Source organism: Chrysemys picta, chromosome 8 (assembly GCF_011386835.1).
Source record: "Chrysemys picta bellii isolate R12L10 chromosome 8, ASM1138683v2, whole genome shotgun sequence".
NCBI classification, from domain to species: Eukaryota; Metazoa; Chordata; order Testudines; family Emydidae; genus Chrysemys; species Chrysemys picta.
In genome coordinates, this window is record NC_088798.1 from 65,260,942 (window position 1) to 65,287,763 (window position 26,822).

At 45.1% G+C, this 26,822-nt stretch overlaps 1 protein-coding gene across 1 annotated transcript; it reads left to right on the forward strand.

Moving 5' to 3' along the window:
• Positions 1–1,537: 1,537 nt before the first annotated feature.
• On the forward strand, positions 1,538–25,680 carry PRDX6 (peroxiredoxin 6). The gene is made up of 5 exons (XM_005312969.5): positions 1,538–1,866; positions 10,038–10,194; positions 20,933–21,079; positions 22,045–22,191; positions 24,690–25,680. The coding sequence occupies exons 1-5, from the start codon at positions 1,688–1,690 to the stop codon at positions 24,816–24,818; spliced, it is 759 nt and encodes a 252-aa protein (XP_005313026.2). The 5' UTR covers positions 1,538–1,687; the 3' UTR covers positions 24,819–25,680.
• Positions 25,681–26,822: the final 1,142 nt, after the last annotated feature.

Here is a 26,822-nt window from a genome sequence, read left to right on the forward strand (position 1 = left end):
AGAACCATTAGGAAAGGGATAGCTAATAAAACAGAAAATATCATTATGCCACTATATAAATGCATGGTATGGCCATACGTTGAATAGTGCATGAAGTTCTGGTCACCCCAGCTGAAAAAAGATATATTAGAATTGGGAAAGGTACAGAGAAGGGCAACAAAAGTGATTAGAGGTATGTACGAGCTTCCATATGAGGAGAGATTAAAAAGACCAGGCTGTTCAGTTTACAAGAGAGACCTAAGAGGGGATATGAGAGAAATCTATAAAATCATGAATGGTGAGGAGAAAGTGAATAAGGAAGTGTTATTTATCTCCTACATAACACAAGAACTAGGGGTCACTCAATGAAATCAATAGGCAGCAGGTTTAAAATAAAAGGAAATAGTTCACACAATGCACAGTCAACCTGTGGAACTCATTGCCATGGGGTGTTGTGAAGGCCAAAAGTATAACTGGATTCAAAAAAAGAATTAGATAAGTTCCTGGAGGATAGGGCCATCAATGGCTGTTATCCAAGATTGTCAGGGAGATAACTCTATCCTCTGGGGGTCCCTAAACTTCCAGCTACCAGAAGCTGGGACTGAATGACAGGAGATGTATCACTTGAAATTGCACTATTCTTTTCATTTCCTCTGAAGCATCTGGCACTGGCCACTATCAGCAACTGTATACTGGGCTATTCACTGGTCTGATCCACTCCTGTGGCTATTCTTATGTTCTAAAGACACACACATAACTTTACACACTTTTCTGCAATGGCCTGCTCATATGAGTAAAATTACACACATGCTTGGGCTCTGATCCTGCAAATACTTTTCTAGCCACCAGTACATTATACGTTTAAGGGGCAACATTTTTCCTTGTGCAGACAGCCACACCTCTGGACAATAATACTGTCCTAAGAACTTTTCTCAGAGAAGCTGATACAAAAAGTTGTATTAACAGAGTACGTTTTTATAAAATGCTGCTTTTTTATTATTCTTTTTTATGTTGCTTGCTTATCCTCATACTGTCTTAATAAAGGTTAGTTGCTATTTTCTCCAATAATTAATTGTTCTATCTTTAAAATAGTGTTAAATTATTTCCTTAATGTGTGAGAACTGGGTTATGGAAGTGATGTTTGCATGTTATTGGTGTGATTCCTATTTGTATTATGGGTAGTGACCTAGAAGCTCTAACCAAGGGCTAGTTCAGTGGTTCCCAAACTGGAAGGTGTGGAGGAAAATCGGGGGGCGCACAGAAGGGTCCAGACCAGCCACCACGGAGGGCGGGAAGGAGTGCTATCCAGCACTCTGGGTGCCACTCTGCCCCCGGCCCTGCCCCTCCCAGCTGCAGCTTGGGCTCCAGCCGTGGCTCTCTCCCAACCCTCGGCCTCAGCTCCAAGCTCCCAGTTGAGGTTCCAGGGTGGGGGGGTGCGGACAGGTTCCATTATGGTGGGGGGGCGTGATAGAAAATGTTGGGGACCACTGGGCTAGATGCTACCCCAACACATGACAAGAGACAGCCCCTGTTTCGAGGGCTTGCACTCTAAACACACAGAGTGAAGTGACTTGGCTGAGGTCACGCCAGGGGCCAAGCCAGGACTGGAACCCAGTCGTCCTGGCTCCCAGGCCGCTGCTCTAGCCACTAGCTGCGCACCCTGCAGGGCGCTATCCGTGCCTTTCTCCTGATTGGCCAGGCACAAATCATGGCAGCCCCGCCCCCTGCGGAGGTTGTATCAGTCGCTGTCGCCGCCGTTCCTGCACGTCGCCCGCGAGGAGTCAGGCCATTAGCCATGCCGGGACTGCTGCTGGGGGACGAGGCCCCCAACTTCGAGGCAGACACCACGCACGGCCGCATCCGCTTCCACGATTTCCTAGGAGACTCGTGAGTAGCGCAGGCTGGGGGACCCCGGGCTCCTGCCCGCCCGCGGGCCCGGGGTAGGGGACAGGGACCCCCACCGTTGGGGGGCGGAGTTCGCGTCTGCGGGGGAGGGCTGGGTTGCCAGCTCTTGGCGCGGGGGGCGGCTGGCTTCTCTTCTTTCTCTCAGAGGGCTATAGGCGTGGGGGATTCTCTTCCTTCTCTCTCTGGGTGGAGCTATAGGGTTAAGGGGACTGGGGGATTCCTCGTTCCTTCTCTCGGTTGGGCTATAGGACTAGGAAGTGAGGGGGGAGAAGTGGCTGGGTTCTTTTCCTCAATGGAGGGTAGGGGATAATGGCTGACAGTAGGGTTAGCTGGAGGGCTGGGTTTTGTCCTCTGCACAAATGATATCAGGCACATTAAGAAACTTGGAATAATTGTATTGCTGACTCCATATCCCCCAAACCTGTTCTCTCTTTGCCCAGCTCTCTTCCCCTCTCCCTCCCCCCCCCCCATGCATTCCTCGCAGTGTTGTCTCCCCACACCCACACACAGGCCTTGCCTACACCAGAAAGGGGAGTATGCCAGTATAGCTTATACTAGTGTCCCTGTGTCTACAGTTGGGCTATTGCTGGCATAACCTTTAAAGTATCAACCAAAATTCCACATGCCTTGGGCCCAGTTCTGTTCTTGCTTATACCAGTGTTGATCTAGAATAGGGGTGGGCAAACTTGTTGGCCCAAGGACCACATCTGGGTAGGAAAATCGCATGCAGGGCCATGAAAGTAGGGCTGTGGGAGGGGGTGCGGTGCGCAGGAAGAGGCTCAGGGCAAGGTGTTGGGACACAGGAGGGGTGCGGGGTTTATGAAGGGGCTCAGGGCAGGGGGTTAGGGTGCAGGAGGGAGTGCAGAGGGGCTCAGAGCAGGGGCTTGGGGTGTAGGGAGGGGTGCAGAGTGTGGGAGGGAGCTCAAGGCAGGGAGTTGAGGTGCAGGAGGGGGCTCAAAGTTGGGGTGCAGGAGGGGTGTGGCGGGGGATGGGGTGTGAGCTCTGGCCTGGCACCACTTACCTTGAGCAGCTCCAGGGTGGCAGCGCTGCGCCGCGGGACCAAGGCAGGCTCCCTGCCTGCCCTGGTCCTGTGCTGCTCTCCGAAGCAGCTGGCACAACATCCCTGCGGCCCCTGGGGGTGGGAGGAGGCAGGGGGCTCCGTACGCTGCCCTCACCTGCAGGTACTTTCCCCAAAGCTCCCATTGGCCATGGTCCCCTGTTCCCGGCCAATGGGGGCAGTGCCTGCAGGCAAGGGCAACATGTGGAGCCCTCTGCCCCCACACTCCCCTAGGTGACATGGGGACGTGGTGCTAGCTGCTTCCGGGAGTGGCACAGGGCCAGGGCAGGCAGGGAGCCTGCCTTAGCCCCATGGCGCCACAGGGGTGGCAGTCCTGCAGGCCAGATCCCTGGGCTGTAGTTTGCCTACCCCGATCTAGAATAACTGATTCAATGGTGTCATTCCAGATTTAAAGAAGGGTCACTGAGAGCAACATTTGACTCATGACCTGGCTTTTCATTCTATTTCTGTGTAGGCTTTTCTCCTTGAGTTCATGGTGTAGGTAAATTTGTTGCACCCCAGTGTCACAAATGAGTCTGATTCTCCTCTATAACTGTTACATTGAACAACTCAGAGCAATGTTGGGTTTTTCTTCGTGTTTCACTTGAAGTCAATGGGAATCTTACCATTTAGTTTAATGGGGCAGGGTTTCACCCCAGTTTTTGGAGTGATGCTCTGACTTCACCACATCTTTTGGAGATAAGCTACATACATTATATAGGTGAGCAGCAATGCAGAGATTCTGAGACTAGCAGCTTCAGTCCTGGTAAGTCTGCATAGGATCTAGACCAGGGGTGGGCAAACTACAGCCCGCGGGACCGTCCTGCCCGGCTCTTGAGCTCCCGGCTAGGGAGGCTAGCCCCCGGCCCTTCCCCTGCTGTCCGCCCTCCTCTGCAGCCACGCTGCTGTGCGGGCAGCACTCTGGGCAGCAGAGTGGCGTGCTCCTTCAGAGCAGAGCGGCAGCATGTCTAGCTCCGGCCAGGGGACGTGGCTGCCAGACATGCTGCTCTGAGTGGCATGATAAGGGGGCCGGGGGGGGGGGTTGGATAAGGGGCAGGGGGTCCCAGAGGGCAGTCAGGGGAGCAGGGGGCAGTTGGATGGGTCAGGGGGCGGGGAACGGAGGTTGCATAAGTGTGGGAGTCCCGGGGAATTTGGTGGGGGTTTGGATAGGGGTCGGGGCAGTCAGGGATTGGATAGTGGGTGGGGTCCTGGGGGGTGGTTAGGGGATAAGGAGCGGGGGGGGGTTGGATAGGTCGACGGTTCTGAGGGGGGCAGTCAGGGGGCGGGAAGTCGGAGGGGGCAGATAGTGGTGGGAGCCAGGCTGTTTGGGGAGGCACAGCCTTCCCTACCCAGCCCTCCATACAGTTTTGCAACCCCAATGTGGCCCTCTGGCCAAAAAGTTTGCCCACCCCTGATCTAGACTGTCTGTTGCTCACCAATGCAACACAGCAAGCACAGTAGTTAAAAGGGGACTGAGGATTTAGATAACAATAGTTACTATTCAATCTAAAGATCATACATCTTCTGTAACACTAACAGGGAGCATGCTGTAATGTGAAATACAAAGTGCTCAGCCCACATTGCCAGAATATGTGTTATCAGGCCAGTCGCTCAGTACCCGAGGATAACACTTACTGGTATGAACCAGAGTGGGATTTGGAAAGAACAGGATCCCCTTTAGGCTTTGAAACAGCTGAGTCATTTCTGACCTTGTGTAAACAAGCTCTATTATTTCATGTCAGATTACTCATTAAATAACAAAAAAGGCAAACAGATCAGACAGTGGAACTTGGAAACAAATCTGCATTTTTATACCCTATTTCCCCAAGGGGGAAGTATAAAAGAATATTAACTTTCACACTATGTATAGAACAATCTCAGCCCCCAAAGCAATGTGACTGAAATAAAAAAAAAGTTGCTGTGCCAGTTTGTTCAATATCCATTGTCCAATGTTTGTTCATCTGAAATTATAGTAACAGTCATTTCAAATGCGTTTTATAGGTCTGGGATGACAGCAGTTTCCTCGTAGGGCATTAAAAGGCAATAATTTTCTAAGATAATCTGGTGGCATGAAATTAAGGAAGATTTAAGAGCATAAATAGAGGATGTATGCTGCTGGAGGCAGTTCACATGGTGCTGGCTGTCAGGAGCACTGAATGGGGGAATAGAAGGAAACGTGTTAGATTTGGTAGTGAAGGAAGTAAGGATAGTAAAAAGCTGAAATCTCCATGCTGGGGCAGTGCCACCATTACGTGACTTGATTTGAGCTGGAGAAGCCACTGTGGTCATGAGTGTCACTGGACTGCTGCTGGGCCCTTAGTGGAGTCTGATGGCAGCACAAAACTAAGCCCTGCAGAAGGGGATGGTTTTGAAATGGTCTGTGTTCATGTATGCCATGAGGAAACAGTCTGTCACCATAGTGCCCAAAGCTTGCCACCTGAGGGCCAAATATATTATTTCAAAAGGGCAGCAGACAGCCAAGGGGAGGGACAGGATTATGGGAATATTCCTGGCACTGCTCCTGCACCTATTTCCCTCAGGTAGCAGCAGGACTGATGTTGCAGAGGCCTCAGGGCACAGCTAAGGGTATTTGCTTTCCATTCATAATTAAACACACGTTCTGCTTATCACAGTTGCCCTACAGGGTCACAGACTAGGCACCACTGCTCTAGCACTCATAACAGGATACTGGGAATCAAACTGGGTTCTCTTCTATCGTACCCTTCCTGTGACTTGACTTCCCAGAGCCTCAGTTTCCTTATCTGTGACATGGGTGCTCCCTCTTAGCGATATGATCTCAGTTCATTATTGTATTTGCAGTATTTTGGCCTAGTCTACACTAGAATATTAGGTTGGTTTAACTACATCGGTCAACAGTGTGAGAAATCTACACCCCTGAGCGGTGGTGTTACACCGACCGAAATCCCCAGGTAGACAGCACTAGGTTGTTGAAAGAATTCTTCTGTTGACCTAGCTACTGCCTCTTGGGGAGGTGGATTACCTACGTCTACAGAGGTAGTGTCTACACTGAAGTGCTACAGCAGCACAGCTGTATTGATGTAGCATTTCAAGTGTAGACAAGCGCTTTGAGATCCTTGCATGGAAGGCATCGTTGAGGTGCAAAGTTTCTGTAAACTCGGGTTGCAGTTTTTATGCCAAGATTAGCAATGGTGGAGTGAATTGATTCCATTCCAAGCCCAATCTATAAATTATACTTATCTTAGCAATGCTTAGTATATTTCAAAGCACTCTACAAGGGAGGGATAAGACCATTATCCCATGTTATAGGTAGGCGGTGCTGGTGGAAATGAAGCACACAAAGTTTATGCACAAAGTAGTGGGGGGAGTTAATTTAAAAAAATCCAGATCACTCTGGGACTAGGGTTCACATTTACATATCAGAATAATTTACCTGGCCTTTGTCTGAACTTGGGGATGGAACAGACTGAGGTTTGCTGTGGCAGCAGAAGCAATAAGTATACTGGCCTCATCTGGCTGTTTAGGATGGTGACTTTTGGATGCAGTTGAATCTAAAAATCCCTCTATTTAAAAAAAAAAAATTAGTTATTGAGGGTCAAGACACTGGCCAGGAGCCCCAGCTTGTCTGTGTGTGTGCCAGAGAAGGGAATGCCCATAAAATCAGATTCCTGTAAGTGCACCACTCTTCAAAATCCATTGCTAGGTTTCTAGGCACAGGCATGGATTTTCATAATCCTCAGCCTGTTACGCTCTGTACACCCAGTTCAGCATTTGACCTTTGCAAGTATCTGTACTGAACTACAAACTATTTGAGCGTAGTTCACTCTGCACCACTCAGTCAGCTAAATAAGCAAAGGAAGTAGGGCTGTCGATTAATTGCAGTTAACTCACGCGATTAACTCAAAAATTAATTTGGCTGTTTTTCTACATTTTCATGTATATTGTATTCTGTGTTGTAATTGAAATCAAAATGTATATATTTTTATTATAAATATTTGCACTGTAAAATGATAAACAAGAAATAGTATTTTTCAGTTCACCTCATACAGGAACTGTAGTGCAATCTTTGTCATGAAAGTGCAACTTACAAATGTAGATTTATTTTTGTTACATAAAAACTCAAAAACAAAACAATGTAAAACTTCAGAGCCTACAAGTCCACTCAGTCTTACTTCTTGTTCAGACAATTGCTAAGATAAACAAGTTTGTTTACATTTACAGAAGATAATGCTGCCCCTCTCCTTATTTACAGTGTCACCAGAAAGTGAGAACAGGCATTTGAATGGCACTTTTGTAGCTGGCATTGCAAGATATTTACGTGCCAAATAGGCTAAACATTTGTATGTCCCTTCATGCTTTGGCCACCATTCCAGAGGACATGCTTCCATGCTGATGATGCTCCTTAAAAAAATGTATTAATTAAATTTATAACACAATTCTCCCCCAAGGAGTTCAGTGTCCCCTGTTCTGTGTTTTACCTGCATTCTGCCATATATTTCATGTTATAGTAGTCTCGGATGATGACCCAGCACATGGTGTTCATTTTAAGAACACTTTCACTGCAGATTTGACAAAACACAAAGAAAGTAGCAATGTGAAATTTCTAAAGATAGCTACAGCACTCAACCCAAGATTTAAGAATCTGAGAGGGACGAGGCGTGGAACATGCTTTCAGAAGTCTTAAAAGAGAAACACTCTGATGCGGAAACTACAGAACCCAAACCACCAAAAAAGAAAATCAACCTTCTGCTAGTGGCATCTGACTCATGATGATGAAAATGAACATGCGTCAGTCAGCATTGCTCTGGATTGTTATTGAGCAGAACCCCTCATCTGCATGGACGCATGTCACCTGGAATTGTGGTTGAAGCATGAAGGGACATATGAATCTTTAGCGCATCTGGCACGTAAATATCTTGCAACGCTGGCTACAACAGTACCATGAGTACACCTATTCTCACTTTCAAGTGACGTAAATAAGAAGCAGGCAGCATTATCTCCTGCAAATGTAAACAAACTTGTTTGTCTGAGTGATTGGCTGAAAAAGAAGTAGGACTGAGTGGACTTGTAGGCTCTAAAATTTTACATTGTTTGAGTGCAGTTTTTTGTACATAATTCTACATTTGTAAGTTGCACTTTCATGATAAAGTTATTGCACTACAGTACTTGTATTAGGTGAATTGAAAAATACTATTTTTTTTACAGTGCAAATACTTTTAATCAAAAATAAATATAAAGTGAGCACTGTACACTTTGTATTCTGTGTTGTAATTGAAATCAACATATTTGAAAATATAGAAAACATCCAAAAATAGTGATAGATGGTATTCTATGATTGTTTAACAGTGTGATTAATCATGAGACAGCCCTAAAAAGAAGTGCAATTGGGAGTTACTTCCAATTTTATAAATTTTATAACAAATTTGTTAGTCTCTAAGGTGCCACAAGTACTCCTGTTCTTTTTGCGGATACAGACTAACACGGCTGCTACTCTGAAACCTTCCAATTTTATGTTGCTCCCCATGGTGTATTTTGAAAATTGACAAGTCTATAGTAGCCAAACTTGGCAGATGTTCTGCCTGATCTCTACTCAACAGTTTGAGTTTTTATATTTCAGTGGTGTTACAAGTTAGCTGCATAGTTTTCACTAGATAATATACTGTAATAAAAAGGTGCCAACCCATTAACAACCATGTTAAATACACTAATTCAGATCTACATGAGCTAAATTGTAACTTGTTTTGTCCCTCGGTAAACACTGCTGTTGCAGATCAAATAAGATGGAGGCTGCACAGGCTAGTGTGGACTAATATGTTTCATGTCTACTGTGGGTCAAGTAAAAAAAAAAAAAAAAGGCTGTGTGGCAAGTACTGTACGTATTTTGGGTCAGGATTTTTCTGAGATATACTTGGTGTTGGGATTACTAATGAGCTCACGGCATGAGCTCCTGTCACTTTTAGCTGTTATTGAGATACCAGTTACCTAGCTAAAAGTGTTCTAAGAAATGTTCACTTCTTCGTTTTTAAGTATTGAGTCATACTTATAGAAATTTCTTCATCTGTGAAGACTCTTTGTAATTGTGCTTATGTGGGCTGTTTCCCCATTTTTTTAAAATGGTCCTTCCCCAGCTCATCAATGGAGAGGTGATATGGCCTGGTGGATAGAGCACTGGACTGTGATGCAGGAGATTCCCCACTCCCCTCCAACTCTGCCACTGACCTGATATGACTTGTCCATGCTCACCTGTCCCCTCTTCATGTCTCAGTTTACCCATCTATAAAAGAGGTTCAGGAATACTGACAACCTTTATAAAGCACTTTAATATCTATTGATAAAAAGCACTATATAAGAGCTAGGTATTATTTATCACACCAGAACCTAGAGCTATTACAGCACATCAGCTGCTAACTACTAATATTCTGAGGTTCAATATAACAAACCAGGGCAGGCCAGGACAAGACCCATCACCTTATTTTGAAGGGGTGTCCCCATCTAGAGGTGATGACCTAGATGAAAACTGCATATAAGGTGGTAATTGAGGTTGTAAAATATCAGTGACCCTTTCAGGATGTTAATTCAGATGACTTAGTAGCAGAGTCTTGTTCCAGTGGCACTAAAAAGGGCTAGTATATACTGTATACACTGGCATTAACTCTATGGTGATTCTAATTGACAAAGAAATGCAGCAGTATTTGTCCTGGAGGATGGGAGCGGAGGTGGCAGCCACTGGAGACAAATCACTTTAAAGTTTTTTAGTTACCGTATTATCTTTTGATACGGTGACATGTGAACTGTGGGCATCATTAAGGTAATGCGGAGAGGCAAAACAGGGAGATGAGAATGAATAGTGAGGATTGGGGAGAAGAGTTCTAAAAGCCTGAAGGCTCATTCTGCAAGATTTGCTTCACCTCAGCCTCTTACAATGACGGAGACACAAGGAGGATCTCTTAAAAGAATTCCGTGCTCATTTGATGAGGAGATGAACAGCGCATTTAATTCCTGAGGCTAGCAAGCTTAAAATACCATCTGCAGCTGGGTATTTCTCTGTGCGTATAACAGATTCCTAATCAGAATCTGGGCTCATTCTGTTGTTGTCTTCCATTCTGTTCCCTTTCAGATGGGGCATCCTCTTCTCTCATCCCCGTGACTTCACTCCAGTCTGCACCACTGAGCTGGGTCGAGCAGCAAAGCTGGCCCCTGAGTTCAGAAAGCGCAATGTTAAAATGATAGCCCTCTCTATTGATGATGTCAGTGACCATCTCGCCTGGAGTAAGGTATGCTGGGGATGAAGAGGTGGCAACAGGGAACTCTGTGAGGGAGCTCCAGATAACTGCTTGTATTATTAGCATGCAGAAGGTTTGGTCTTGCTTTGTAACATAAGCACACTAATGGAATAAAGCCATTGACTGACAGACATACTCTCGTTCGCCAATACATATGGTAGGTGTAGTATACACCACATTAATAGGTATGTGTATACAATACAATAAATGTGGCTAAATTTGGTCTCTTGAACATTAAGAACAAACTGTCAGTGTAGTTAAACAATTGGCCAGGCTACACCTTTTCATCACTACTCTATCTCCACCCCAGGTTCTGGGTCTCAGAAATCTTTGCTGCTTGTAGTTTTTTGTTTGGTTGGTTGGTTTTGACTCTCTCCCACACCTGATCAGTGGGCTCAGTATTTTGATCTGAGTGCAGATATTTGTAATTTTATTAGCGGATATGACACGGCTGGCTCAGCTCTGCCCTGTCTATCCCTCACGTTTTCTTTTCGTTCTTCAAATGGTTGATTGTTATACTTTGAAGCCAAGGCTCTGCCTCCACCATATGGAAATGAGTCTGGAGTATGGCTTTATATTAGTCACTTCCTTAATGCTGCCTTAATCAGTCTTGGCATAGTCCAGTATTCATGGCATCCTAATCATTCTTACGGCATAAAATTACTTCAAACTAGGAGTTAGACAGGAGGGAGTTTCCTAATGTATATGGGAACCAAATAATGCCCTCAGAGAGCAGTCGGCAATCACTGAGACCTGCGGGATAGACTGAGAAAAGGTTCAGGTGGTTATCAACCACGACCATGCACTCCCAATGTGGTGCCTGGTCAAGAGAGCTGACATTATCCTTAGCTGTGCAAGTTGGAAAATGAGTGTGAGTAGGGATGTGGTATTAAGTCTGTATTGGACTATAGTGAGACCATTACTGGAATATTGTGCACAGTGCTAGTATCAACACTTCAAAAAAGATGTGGAAATATTGGACAGGGTTTAGAAAAGAGCCAGGAGTGATTTCAGGTCTGGAAAACGTGCTTTTTAGTGAGCTTTGAAGTTCAATCTACTTAGCTTATCAAAGAGAAGACTAAAGGTGCTTTGGTCATCTTCTGGAAGTCCCTACAAGCAGAGAAGGTTTATATAAGAGAGGACTCTAATCCACAAGACAAGGCAGAACACAATTCTGTATCTGGAAGTGGGAAGCCAGACAAGTTCAGACTAGAAATAAAGTGCAAATGTTTGAGTGAGGCTAGTGAACTATTGGAACAACTTACCGAGGGATGTGGTAGCTTCTGTATCACTTGAAATCTTAAATCAAGATTGGATGTCTCCTTTCTGAGAGATCTGTTCTAGTTCAATCAGAAGTTACATGCCTGAGGCAGGAATTACTATGTGAAAGTCTATGGCCTGTTATGCAGGAGGGTCAGACTAAGATCATAATCCTTGCCTTAAAATCTATGAATAACTTCTCCTCTGAGCTCTTGTGAATGCATTTCAATCCTGACTTGCAATAACCCCAGCTCTTCCAGTCCTCTGTCCCCACAGAGTTCTACCAATACAACTGAATATTGGTCTCCAGCAATTACTGCTGTTCTATTCATGGGTGGCTCTAGCAAACATTGCCAATTGTCGTGAACTGGGAGATAGTCTCACTGTTGAAGTGCCCTATAGGCGTACAGCATTATAGAAAACTTTGAAATGTCTGTTTAATGTGCACAAGTTTCCACTGGAAACTAGAGATTAGGCTTCAAAATGGTTCCTAAAAGGAAAATGAACTAGGATTTGAATCCGACTGCTCAGTCTCAGCATCCTGGTAGGGATGGTGTGAATCATAAACAGCAGCTGACTCTGACAATGGCATGACACCTTCACCAGTTAGTTAATATGAGTTTGAGAGTACAGGGTCACACTGGGACTGTGAGCTTTTGAAGCAAGTTGAAGAGAATCCTGCTGCAGTATTAGAGAGGGAGAGATGATGGAACACCCCAGTGGTGTTTTATCAGTGCGTTACAGCTCTTTATCAGCATCTAACGTACAAAGTATGGAAGGCTGTTCTTACCAGAAGCAAAGACAACTGATTGATTGTTTTGGAATCATCTTTGTACATTTGATACTGGAGACAATCCACAGGTCTATGTCCCTCTAGTCATTAAACTGTTGAAATGCCAGGATAGATCCCAGGAGAACTAGAGAAGTGATTAGGGTAATGCTGGAGACCCAGAGCACTGAACTGGGGTGATCACAATTAAACTCTTCTGTAAGCAACAAGCCAGGAGCAAAGCCCCAAGAGACCCCCTGCTCAGTTGTTGAACACAGCAGAGAGCTTTAATGGCAAGAGATAGCAAACCCTGATGTGCGGATGCAAGCTGGTCATTGTCCATCTGGACAAAGGCATTCTGCATGAAATCCTAGACTGAGGCCTATGAAGTAAGGATTGCCCTTTAAATTGCAGCTTCTTTCATAACTGGATCAAACAAAAAGGGGATTAGAGAAGGAGCATAACTTTTCTAAAGAGTAAATTTTCTCAATCTTTGCCACTGTTGTCCAGCAAACTTCTCTTTGGATTAACCATAGACATGTCGGGCTGCATGGGGCCTCAAGAAGTCATTTATTCCAGCCCCCCTGCACTGAGGCAGGACCAAGTAAACCTAGAGACTCCCTGACAGGTGTTTGTCCAACCTGTTCTTAAGAACCTCCATCGATGGGGATTCCACAACCTCCCTTGGTAACCTGTTCCAATACTGAGTTATCCTTAGAGTTAGGAAGTGTTTCCTGATATCTGACCGAAATCTCCCTTGCTGCAGATTAAGCCCATTACTGCTTGTCCTACCTTCAGTGGATTTGGAGGACAATTGCTCACCATCCTCTTTATAACAGCCCTTAAGTTAAGCTCTGAAATAGGCTTCCAAGGGAGGCAGTGGAATCCCCATCATTGGAGGCTTTTAAGAACTGGTTGGACAAACACCTATCAGGGATGGTCTAGGTTTACTTGGTCTTGCCACAGCACACAGGGCTGGACTTGATGACTTTTCGAGGTCCTGTCCAGCCCCATGTGAATTCATTAATGCTTATGAAGAGCTTTGTGATAACTGGAGAAGAGGCGCTGAAGGTATACAAATTATGGTTCAAATTGCTATACAGGAAGTGTCCTTTTTTTATATATGCAGAAGTGAAGTTTCCCTCTTGTACCAACGGAGCTAGTTCTGCTAGTATTATAATGTCAGTGGCATCAGTCACGTTATAACTTGCCTGCCTCCTCACAAGCTGCTGTAATCTTTATATGCAGTCAGAGTGAAAAAATATTTTCGTCTTTCAATTAAGAGATCAGAAGGAAAATTTCAGTATTTAATATTCTGCTGATATAAGCAAGTGACAAATAGCTTTCAGAAAGTGAGATCTTCATTTCTCTCCCCCCCCCCCCCCCCCCGACTCCCCAAGCTAAATGATCACTGCAGTGATCACCAACATCTGATGCTACTATTACCTTAGCAGGCATCTATGGTCTTTTTCATTGCTGTCTCAGCCTAACTATCCTCAGATTCTTCAGGTGAGAAAAGCCTACTGCCAGTCACTTCAGTGACACCTGCTTATTTTAACTTGGACACAGGGAAATACCAGTTTATAGGGGAGCTGAAAGAGTCTTGGATTGTTGCACTGCATTGAAGGGTGCAGATTGCAGTTACTTTTTATGAAGCTCTGTGGAAGTAGGGGAGAGACTGGAATGACTTGACTTCTCAGAAGTCATAACTAAATCCTGTGGATTCTTCCTCTGGGCCCAGCTTTTCTGAATGAAGATACATGGTTGATCCAGAGTTATGTATCTCATGGGTCACTTAAAAGAATTTGGAACCTCTGTGAACTGTTTAGAGATGGTTCTGACTTGGATATTGCTGCTTCTGTGCTGCTTTTCCTGTTTGTTTTACTCTCATTTAGGGGTATTTGCATGAAAAAGACTGACTCCTTCTGGAGCAGATCTCTCAAAACAAATCATCATGCTAATAATCTTTTTCAATAAACAGGTGAGGAAAGGAAAATATCACAGTAGAATTATTTCTGGGAAATGTCAGCAGCTCTAAACAGGATGCATTTCAGGGGCTGTAATAGAAACAAGAATATTTACCTATATCAAAAGGGTAGAGATGGCTGTAGTGGAGTTTAATTTTGGTTTTTAGTTTTGATGGAGAGACTATTGTGCTTTGAAGCTTTGTGGAATGATGCAGGATAATGCTGCATGCCTATGAATCCATCTAGCAGCTTCCTTTATTGGTTCACTACGTTAGTGATGGGCTGCCCAGATCTAGAAATGGGAGAGACGTCTTTCCAGGCGAGCCGGTGCATTTATTGTCAAATTAGCCCTTGCTCTCTGAATGACTAACACAGTGAAAGTTGTAATGCAGGAGGTTGCCCCTGCTAGACTGGACTGCAGCCATCAAATCATTTTCTTGAAGCTTTTTCTGGACTCCTGACAAGTGCCTTGTAGACTTAGATGAAAGTCCAGACAGCCATGTCTTTATCCACTAAACTGCTCACTGCACATGACACCGTGCTATGGAGTCTCCTTGGATCTCAGGACTTTGCTGCTAAAAATAAACTGGAGAAACTGGCAGTTGTGCACTTTACCCTCGAGACTTCCCATGGAGCCAGTTCACTTTTTCGTACAGAATTTCATGAGGTGGCTGGGGATTTACAATGGTTCAGAAAAGCACAATCCTTTAATTAAAAGAGAATAATCCAGTCCTAAAAGTGACTGACAGCACAACACCAAACAGGGACTAGCACAGCCAGTACCTTCCTGATGACTCTCGTGATGAGTGGGTATGAAAGAGGAAAGTTAGGACTTGGTTTAGGCACCCAGCCAGTCTCCAAATCCAGAGACTCTTGCTCTGGATTGAACAGTCTGTTCAGTGAGCTTTCTAGATCCCTTTATAGAGCAGCACTCTGATTAGACTGATAGGCTTGAAGGTCAGAAGGGATCATCATGATCATCTAATCTGACCTCCTGCACATTGCAGGCCACAGCACCTCACCCACTCCTGTAACAGACCCCTAATCTCTGGCTGAGTTACTGAAGTTCTCAAATCATGGTTTAAAGACTTCAAGTTACAAAGAATCCACAATTTACTCTAGTTTAAACCTGCAAGTGACCTGTGCCCCATGCTGCAGAGGAAGGCGAAAAAACCCCAGGATCTCTGCCAATCTGACCTGGGGGAAATTCCTTTCTGACCCCAAATATGGCAATTTGTTAGACCCTGAGCATGTGGGCACCAGCCAGCCACCTAGGAAAGAATTCTCCGTAGTAACTCAGAGCTCTCTCCATCTAGTGTCCCATCACTGGCTGTTGGGGATATTTGCTACTAGCAGCTGCAGATGGGCCACATGCCATTGTAGACTGTCTCAACCAGGTGACTTGATAACTACCTGAACGTGCACTCCCAATGTGGTGCCTGGTCAAGAAAGCTGACATTATCCTTAGCTGTGCAAGTTGGAAAAAGCGTGTAAGTAGGGATGTGGTATTAAGTCTGTATTGGACTATAGTGAGACCATTACTGGAATATTGTGCACAGTGCCAGTATCAACACTTCAAAAAAGATGTGGAAATATTGGACAGGGTTTAGAAAAGAGCCAGGAGTGATTTCAGGTCTGGAAAACGTGCTTTTTAATGAGCTTTGAAGTTCAATCTACTTTGCTTATCAAAGAAAAGACTAAAGGTTTTCTGCCCCCACTGCTTCCCTTGGAAGGCTCTTCTAGAACTTCCCTTCTCTGATGGTTAGAAACCTTTGTCTGATTCAAGCCTTTAACTTTTTGAAAGATCATTTATGTCCATCTGTTCTTGTGTCCACATTGGTGCTTAACTTAAATAACTCCTCTCCCTCCCTGGTATTTATCCCTCTGATGTATTTATAGAGAGCAATCGTATCTCCCCTCACCCTTTGTTTGGTTAGGCTGAATAAGCCAAGCTCTTTGAGTCTCCTCTCACAAGATAGGTTTTCCATTCCTCAGATCATGTTAGTAGTACTTCTCTGCACCTGTTCAAGTTTGAATTCATCTTTCTTAAACATGGGAGACCAGAACTACACACAGTATTCCAGATGAGGTATTAACAGTGCTTTGTATAATGATACTAACATTTCCCTGTCTCTAGTGGAAATAGCTCGCCTGATGCATCCTAGGACTGCATTAGCCTTTTTTATAGCCGCATCACATTGTTAATCACAGGATGACTGTGAGCTGCCAAATACATCCAGGTTTATTTACAAAGACTAACTTCTTCTAACATCCGGAGGCTCATACAGCCCTTAGTGTGGATTCAGAAACCTAGCATGTTGGCTGCTTTCGTATTCTGAGCTCTGACTTGCTAGAGATCATAAGGAAATCTTATGACCTGCTTATATCTTAATCTGTTGGAGCCCGGTGACAGGCAGGAACCTCACTGAAATGTCATGGGTATAAATCACAAATCCCATTCAGTAGATGCACACCAGTGGTGGAGTTCAAAGAGCCAGCCATGGACTGTGGCATACATCACTGCCTCAGCCTAGAAAACAGCTCAGTCATTCCTCATGAGTTTATCTGAAAGGTTTTGGCTGGAGATTAGCCCTGAGCAGAGACCGTGCACTCACCCTCTATGAAACTGGTGTTAGTGTAGACCACCTACTTCACCAATAGCTCTCAAGCTGTGGAGTGTTGGGCAAACATACCTATTTCATACCTGGGGAAACTGAAGCCCAGAGAGGTTAAGTGACTTGTGTGAGACCTGGGAATAGAGCCCAGGTCTCAGACTCCCAATGCTGTGCCCTGCACCACCTCCTGAAATCTCCAGGAAGGCGGTGTGGGCTCCTGGGTTGCACTCTCGCCTCCTGCCTGGCTATCAAAACGGATCTTACACCCAACAAGCAAGTCAGCTGGGTTAGTCACCTTGGTGCTCCGATCATCTCCATCGATATGCAGCAGGAGGAGTTCAGGGTAAACTGAAACTGAGCCTATGCAGACCTTTTAGGTAAGGACCACTGAACAGTTGTTGTGGGTGCAGTAAAACAGAAATGTGCTAGGAGTAGAGCTGGGTGAAATCCTTCAGACAAAAAACACAGATTCAGGTCAACAGAAACATTTCACAAATTGGTGTTTAATTTGCTGAGTTGTTTCTGTTGGAGGGAAAAGTTGTTGTGTTTTTGTTTGTTTGTTTTAATTTTAGTTTATATTTAAAAATAAAAATGTCAAATGGAACAGTGTGTGTGAAACAAAATGTTAGATTCTGGTCAAACTTGATTTTTTTTAACTTGTATTTTGTTTTGGGTGAAACCAAAACAGTTCTCCACCTTGTTGGGCCACCAAACCAAAAAAACCCAAACCCAATTTATTCACACAGCTCTAGCAAGGAGGCTGGAGGGGAGATAAAGACTATTTCAGCCCCCAAAAGCTCACAGCTTAGTTCTATACAAGATATAAATAGTAGTAACAAGACATCTGTCTAATCGTAAGCACCCTGGCGGGCCGGGCTGGTTTGTTTACCTGCAGCATCCACAGGTTCGGCTGATCGTGGCTCCCACTGGCCGTGGTTCGCCACTCCAGGCCAATGGGGCTGGCGGGAAGCGCCGGCCAGCACATCCCTTGGCTGGCGCCACTTCCTGCAGCCCCCATTGGCCTGGAGTGGCGAACCGCGGCCAATGGGAGCCACAATTGGCCGAACCTGCGGATGTAGCAGGTAAACAAACCGGCCCGGCCCGCCAGCGTGCTTACCCTGGCGGACCGCGTGCCAAAGGTTGCCAATATCTGGTATAAAATATTTTGGCATGCTATGGGAATTGTAGAAGTCTTAGAGAGTAGCATAAAGAGACTATACAGAGACTTTCTTTGACACATTAGGAGTTGAGTGGTAACAACAAACAAATTTAAAGTATCCTTGAGAAATTATCACCACATTAGGTTTATGGCTATAAAGAGTTGGCTGTGACACATAACCAAAGGATCAGCGTTCACATAGGGACCAGTGCACTGGCCACTGAGAAACAAATGCCTACTTCACTAGAAAAGCTTTGCCCAGCAGTCACTACTATTAACAAGTGGCATCTCACCCCTTCCTGTTCCTCCCAAGCCAGACTGTCCTGCCCTTAGTAAGCGGCAGGGCAGAAAGACTAGGGTATAAATGGCCTGCTATGCTGATGGTACATCATGATATTGTGTGGGAGACTCCTATGTCAACAGGAGAAGTAGTTCAGTGCTGGTAGCAAGAGAGCTGCTGTTCTGGGAAAACCTGGTCTGTTTGCCTCAGACTTTTTGCAGTTCTACAAACTCTAATTGGTACAGTGGCTCTGCTCTTACTATACTGTGTAAATACTAAGCAAGTCACCACAAACTGTATAAATACATTTTTAAATTGGACTTGGAAAGGACTTGACAGACTAACAGTCTGGTCAGATCCAAACTCAACCCTTGAGAAAATGTGTTTCTGCTCAGAAAACAGACTCTTTAACTAGGCCAGGTTTGGATTAGGGCATGGAACCGGTTTGTCCTACATTAGTACTGGACAGTTGTGGTGCAATCTCACCGTTTCTGGTTGTAGATAATCTCTTCACTGTTCCAAAACCACAGCATATCAAATTGTGTGTTTCTCTGCCAGTGTGATGGGGTAGACCACTTGGTTAATGCTGGGTGGGGTGGATACGGTGTAAATTTTTCCCCAGTAAATGTGCATTGCATTTTTCATTTGAATCTGACATAGCCTGTACTCTCTTTGGTGGTTTTTACCCTAGCCAGCCAGTATTGAGGATAGTCAGGTAACTTGTTCTGGGTCTCATTGCTGAATCTAGACCTTGGCTAGAGAGCAAAGTTCCACCCACTAAAGAACAGGGGCCGAACATACCTTTGATCTAAGTGGTGCAACTGTTACTGACGTCGGCATATGTTGTACCTGCTTACCCCAGGTCTAAATTTGACTCTAGCTGTGTGTAATGGGGCCTTTTTAATTATCAGAGGTGAGGCCCAGGGAATCACATGTACAGAATGATTCACATCCATAATCAGTGAGCCTCCTTTATCTGAGCTCCAGTACAAAAACTCTGCCCCAAATATGGGCTCTTTCAGCACATATTGTAAGTGATTAATATTGCATTGTACTACTTAAAACTAGGGCTGTCAAGCGATTAAAAAGATGAGTCATGCTGTTAAACAATAGTAGAATACCTTTTTTTTTTTTAAATTGGATGTTTACTACACTTTCAAATATATTTTCAGTTACAACACAGTCTTCACTTTATATTTAGTTTTGATTAGAAATATTTGCACTGTAAAAAACAAAAACAAATGTTCAATTCACCTCCTTCAAGTACTGTGGTGCAATCTCTTTACTATGAAAGTTGAACTTACAAATGTAGAATTATGTACAAAAAAACCCCCTGCATTCAAAAATAAAACAATGTAAAACTTTAGCGCCGACAAGTCCACTAAGTCCTACTACTTATTCGGCCAATCGCTCAGACAAACCAGGTTGGTTACAATTTGCAGGAGATAATGCTGCCTGCTTCTTGTATACAGTGTCACCTGAAAGTGAGAACAGGTGTTTGAGTGGCACTTTTGTAGCTGGTATTGCAAGGCATTTACATGCCACATGTGCTAAACATTTGTATGCCCCTTCATGCTTCAACCACCATTCCTATGCTGATGACGGGTTCTGTTTGATAATGATCCAAAGCAGTGCTGACTGACGCATGTTCATTTTCATCATCTGAGTCAGATGCCACCAGCAGAAGGTTGATTTTCTTTTTCGGTGGTTTGGGTTCTGTAGTTTCTGCATCAGTGTTGCTCTTTTAAGACTTCTAAAAGCATGCTCCACCCTCTCAGATTTTGGACAGCAACTTCAGATTCTTAAGTCTTCGGTCGAGTGCTGTAGCTATTTTTAGAAATCTCACATTGGTACCTTCTTTGCGTTTTGTCAAATCTGCTGTGAAAGTGTTCTTAAAATGAACATGTGCTAGGTCATCATCCAAGACTGCTATAACATGAAATACATGCAGAATGCAGGTAAAACAAAGCAGGAGACATACAAGTCTCCTCCCAAGGAGTACAGTCACAAATTTAATTGACGCATTATTTTATTTATTTATTTATTTTAATGAGCATCATCAGCATGGAAGCATGTCTTCTGGAATGGTGGCTGAAGCATGAAGGGGCATACAAATGTTTAGCATATGTGGCATGTAAATGCCTTGCAATGCCAGCTACAACAGTGCCATTCAAACACCCGTTCTCACTTTCAGGTGACATTGTAAACAAGAAGCAGGCAGCATTATCTCCCATCAGTGTAAACAAACTTGTTTGTCTTAGCGATTGGCAGAATAAGAAGTAGGACTGAGTGGACTTGTAGGTGGTGGCGAGTGATGGGAGAGGGAGCAAATACCTGTAACTGTAAAAGTTAAAGAGAAGTTTTCTCTCTACACTGTAGCCCTGTTCCTCCACACATCTGCCCTCGTTCTCTGCTAATGTCACTCCCAATGGGTAACCATAGCAATGGGACTCAAATTCAAAATCTTGTTTAGAAAATAATCCCCCATTCCAGAAATCTAAGGTAGCCTGAGCCAAGAATCCTCATTGCCTCTGCCCAGGTGTAGCACATTAATCCGTACATTGAAATCTGGAGGGGTTGCTAGTAAAATTGGATGGGATTTTTCCCCCCCTCCCCCCTTCATCTGAGTCTTCAGAAAGCGCTAATCATGCCTGTGCTTTCTCTCCCCTCCTGCTACAGGACATCAATGCTTACAACGGTGATGAGCCCACAGAGAAGCTCCCCTTTCCCATAATTGCTGATGCAAAGCGGGAACTTTCAATCCAGTTGGGCATGTTGGACCCAGACGAGCGGGACAAGGAGGGCATGCCGCTGACAGCGCGTGTGGTGAGTACAGGCTGCATGTGGGGCACTAGTGTAGACCAGGTGTGGGCATGAATAAGGTTGGTCAACACTGTGCCTAAGCCCCTGGTGCCTTGTCTGTACTAGCACACTACCCCGGTGCAGCAGTCTAAATAACTGGTCCATTGCATACTAGTGACTAGAGTAACTGCCTGGCTGGAGAATGGGGCAGATCGTCAAAGCAGTTCAGTGACTCCTGTCCTGCTGAGGTTTGCCAGTGGGGGGTTGGGTGGGTGATCCCTCTCCTAGCTGCAGCTACCCTCCGTTGGAGCCCAGCCATGATGCTGGTCCAGAGCCAGTTGTAGCTGGGAGGCAGAAGCATGTTAGCTTGCTGATCCTGCACTGCTTTGTCCTGCTGAGAGCATGACGAGATCGGTAACACTCCTTGTCTGGGATCTCAAATGGGCAAGGAGTAGAACTAAACAGTTTTGTGATGTTCCTTCTCCCCTCCAGCACTAGTATTAAAAGACTGTTATTGTCCCCTTTCAAGGTAGGGACCCGCAGAGGGAGGTGGCAGTAATGTTCCACACAGTAAAATAAACCACACACCTGAAATATTAGATACTGCATAAGAGCAGATGGCTACTTCCTTTGTATGTGGCTGCATCTTTCCTCTAAAAGAGATGAGACTGTTTTATAATAAACCTAGTGTCATCAATGTAAATAGCACTTGTTCTGCCCTAAATGCTTAGTCTAAAACGGACAGGACCCAGGACTGCCTTTCAGAAGAGGGAGAGCATGGGGATTATGGGTAGGAAGGATGGAGCTGGGATTGCTTTGAAGGAGGCAGTGGGGTCATTGATGGATGAGGGAGACTATCAGTACTAGAGTACCTGTCTCACTGAAATGTGGCTTACCTGACACTGTTAAATGCTTGTAGCTGATGTAAATTCAGGTTACTCTTCTATTCAGATTCCCAGAGTGTCTCCTTATGTGTCTCTGCTGTTCAGGTGTTTGTTTTCGGCCCAGATAAGAAGCTGAAACTGTCAATCCTCTACCCAGCAACCACTGGCAGAAATTTTGATGAGATCCTAAGAGTAGTGGATTCCCTGCAGCTGACTGCAAAGAACAAGGTTGCTACCCCAGTGGACTGGAAGGTAAATATCTGTAGAGCTACAACCCAGTGCTGTAGGGCAGCTCCGGGTGTAGAGAAGGACAGTTCCTAGAGCCTGTGTGCCCATTCTCAGGACAAGGTGAAGTTAGGTAGTTATCACACAGAGGATGTGCTAAGAGACATGGATCGTGAGAATCCCTGCAATCCTGGGACATGCTGAGAGCACACCATGAGGCTGAGAAGAAGCTGGCTGGGAGAATTCGGACGAGTGTTTCATCGGAATTTGCTGATTTGGCAAAATCAGACTTTTGTTGCAACAGTCCAATTTCATCGACGTTGCAATGGAATCCAGGCATGCAGATTGCCCCAGGGCTGGGACTCCATTCCCTGGGGTGGAAAACTTGAGTTTTAATTCCTAACCAGAGCAAAACAGATCTCAAAATAGCACAATCCTCCATGAAACAGAATTATCTTTCTCCACACAGCACCGCTGAGAGGTGTAGTAACAGTGGAAAAATAACGGTAACAACAGCACTGCCCGCATTGCGCTTGTTAAGAGTTGCATGTGGCTGGTTTAGAGATAATAAATGACTGTCTCTCCCCCTGTTATCAGTGTGGGCTTTGCAAGGCAAGGGCAGAGTGAGCTGGATTCTGCTCCTGCTTGTGCATGATAAGCAGAATTGTTCTGCCAGTTGCAGAGCCCAGTGCTGCCCTGGTTTCAGAAAAACCTCTCTTGCAAACAAACCATCTGGAATCCTCCAGAGCCCATCACTGTGACACCCCACGAAGGGGTTTTGTCTTTCTTAATCTGAGGAGGGAGACCCATGTTGTCCTAAAGAAGTAGACCTTTCTGATGCTTGCTTATGTTATCTGCATCAAAGAGAAGTCTCGTTTGATCCATGGTATCTTATAGACCCATCTAGGTCACTTTACCTAATGGAAAAGTCTTCATAGCTTTTCATGATTAAACTAAACAGCTCTCTCCTGATCTGCATAACACTGGGAAGACTCTTTTTTTTTTTTTTTTTTTTTATCCTAATTATGAAGCACTCTTTAAAACCTATAATGGTACTCAGCTGGGTAACTGCTGCCTTATTAAAGTGAGATCTTCTGGTGCAGGTAAAATCCACTGTCTGGCTGTGGGCATCCTTCTGACTTGTTACCATCTTAATGAACTAGCTAGAGTTCATCACTGGCCTTGGACTCGGGACTGCTTAAGGGTAACAGAGCTGTACTGCTCATGGAGTGTTACTTTTAGCTTTAATAGAGGCTGACGTCTTAGGACTCTGATCCTCCTGCTTCAGTCCTCACAGCTGCTCTGAAATGCCCTGTAGCTGGGGAGTGTGGTAAAAGTCTCAGTAGACACTGGGTTTGTTACATGGTGTTACAGCATCAGCTAAGCTTCCAAAAAGGACTCATGACTTTGACTGAGCTTCCATCTCCCGACTCTTCAGCTTTGCATTGGTGATGCAGGAGTTCCCTGTGTATTCATGCAAAGCGCATGTTTTTATACTGCTCCTATTGCTGGGGTGTCCATAAAGGACCAAAGGCAAAGGTTTTCTTTGCTGCTTCTCTGGGCCTGAGGTGTGTGTGGATTTGTGAAAGTTTTATTTTAAGAAGGGAATTCACAAAAGCTGGGGGGCTTAATGGAAATTCTACCCTCTTTGGGGAGATTTAGGTGATGTCTACACAGGCACTCACTGCAGTATAACTATGTCACTTGGGTGTGAAAAAGTCACCCCCTTGAGCAACATAAGTAACATGGACCTAAGCACCCGTGTGGGCAGCGCAGTGTCTGTGGGAGAGCTTCTCCTGCTAACCCAGCTGCCACGCTCACGGGGGTGGAGTAGTTAAGTCGACAGAGCTCCCTCCCATCTGCTTGGAGAGGTTGCATTAGAGAGCTTACAGTGGCGCAACTGCATCGCTGCAGCTCCACTCTTCTAGCCCAGGGGTCAGCTTCCTCCTTGTGAGCAGATCAGTGGTGATGACCACGTGAGTTGTATTGTTGCATAGGAACTGATCAGCAAGCCGGTGTAACGTGTTCCCTGGTTGGAAGACTGGTGGCAGGCAAAGGTGTAAAAATGAAGCCCCCCTATTTTCCCTTTACACCCTTCTGTAAGTTACTTATCTGGCTGCACCTCCCTCCTTTGCTGCTGCAGTGTTACTTGTCCTGACTGCCGAATTGGTCCAAGTTACATTACTGATGCCTGTCTCGCACATACCCCATCTCCATTCAAGTCACTGCTGAATATGTCCCAGAGGCTTAATGGCAGCCGGATGTCTTGTTGCACATCTGAATATGGCACAGTGGGCTCAAGAGTAGATTCATTTTCCACTTCTGCCTCGGTGGGGGTAACACCTCTTTTGTAGCTGGTGAAGTTTAACACTGGTGTTGAGGGTGGCATGTGCACATCAGTGTATACAGTGACTACGGCCTTAATAAAAAAGGGGGGGTGGTTAAAGTCTCGCTTCTTAGCGCAGACACCTTGTAGAGTCCCTCGATTTCTCTGCTTCACTAAAATATTCCCCGTTTCTTACCAGCGTGGAGACCGTGTCATGGTTATTCCCAGCATGCCAGATGATGAGGCCAAAAAGCTGTTTCCTGAAGGAATCTTCACCAAGGAACTCCCGTCGGGCAAGAAGTATCTCCGCTACACCCCGCAGCCTTAGAGCACGTCGCTGCCGCAGAGATACTAGACTGCTGATCATGTGGTTTTAGCAGAGCCATTCGCCTTGCGGTGGCCTGGGTGGGATGGGGAACACAGACAGAGGCTGCTCCAGGGAGTAGTTGTCAGAACAGTTAAACTGACAGCTGCTGTGCCTGGTGTTAGCTTCTCAGGGAGCCTTCCTGGGGCTGACTCAGAGTTGATTAGTGTCATGGCAGATGCTGGTTCTGATAAGCCATGTGATCAGCAGCCTCGTATTGTCTGCTTGAAACCAGCTGGGCTGCAGCAGTACAATATGAAATTCTTGATCATTCATTCATTTGGTACTCACCCCACATACCTTTAGCTAGAAAACTGAAATGTGTCTACTCCACTGGGAACTGCTAAACATGTGGAAGAGGATGATGGATTTGTAATAGTGCTGAATGCTTGTTCTCTTGGGTCTCTCCTGTTTAATATTGGTGCTGGGGTAGGGTGGAAACACTTCAGGCTTCAAAAGGAAGATCCCATCCTACAATGAGATGCACCCCTGCAAGTAATGATTCACAATGTGACAAAGATTATCAAAGTAGCTGCAGCTGGACTGTGAGAATTGCTGAATAAGCAGCCAAAATTGGAAGGGGTGGTAGGTCATGAATTGTCCAAGCTGCCATGTGCCTTTAGAACTAAAATTACTCTAACTTACTTACTTTGATAAGTTTGTTACCAAAGCCGATGCTGCATTAGAGGAGCTGTAGGCTCCTCTGTAGTTACATGGCTTTATTACAGATCTGTATTTTTCATGGGTTTTTTTTTGCTTAGATAGTTGCCTAATTTTTGCTTTCTTGGAGGGGGGAATTCAACAAATAAAGCCGCATTTATCAGAAGTGTGTGTAGTGTGTTTTATCTCCCCCTTACCTCAGCATTCCAACATGCACCATTAGGCTCAAAATAGATTTGTAACATGGCCTTGCATGGTGGAGTTGTGCAATGGAGACTTACACAGGTAACCAGAGCTCTGGATTCAGGCCAGCATGGTAGTATTTGCCATCCTAATCACTTAGTAAATGAAGCAATTATCTCAAAATACAGGAGACTCAACAAAAGCAACTAATAGGATTATCTTTACACATTGTACCTTTGTACCCTTACTTTCTGAATCTGGCTGAACCCACCCTCTTGTTTGCCCTGGAGAGGTGTTGTATTCCTTTCCATGGAGTATATGAGCCCAAAGAGCCAAAGTTGTTAACATGACCCTGAAGCTGACAAACATTAATAAGTTTTAAACAGAGGGGGCAGGGTTTGGAAACCAGAGACTTCAGCCTGCGGAATGGCAAACAATAGAAACAAATGCTAAAGCCTGGAGAGTCGTTGACTGGGATACACAAGAGAAAAGAAGCTAAAACAAGTCATAAGGCACTTACCTGGAAAAGAGTCTGAAAAAGAAAGTTAGGTTTTGGTTATCAAATTCCCATTTAAAGAGAGATGATACCAGGTAGTCTTATTTAATCAGACATCCCTTCTTGAGGGCAGGGAGAGAGGGGGGACGGGCTTGTTTTGTTGCTCAGTTGCAAGATGTTAAGAATGGTCACCTTTCCTAATTGACAGAGAGAGAGGCACAAAGGGGAGAGGCAGGGTAGTAAAGATGCAGGAAATACAGCTTTGTTGATGTTCCCAGGGCTTCAGGCAGCAGGTCAGCTACAGCCAGATGCTCTGGTCTGGCAGGTCAGTCATGACAGCAGTTACCCTGGCTCATCTTCTGGTCTGGGACATCTGGCTGGTCTGGTCCCTTTCTACTGGTCTCAAGCTGGGGCAAAGCTGGATACGCTATCTCATGATATCACACTATGCTAATGCCAGGATCTAAACTTAGGATCACATGGAAAGCAGAGAGAGGATAGGAGGGAAAACAGAGGGGCAGACAGGGACCCACGAGGGTCGGGAAGATGAAGTTGGATCTGGGGTCTCCAGCAGGAGTTTCCATTCATGTGGCCATGATGGTCAGGTAGCTCAGATCACAGTACGGGTG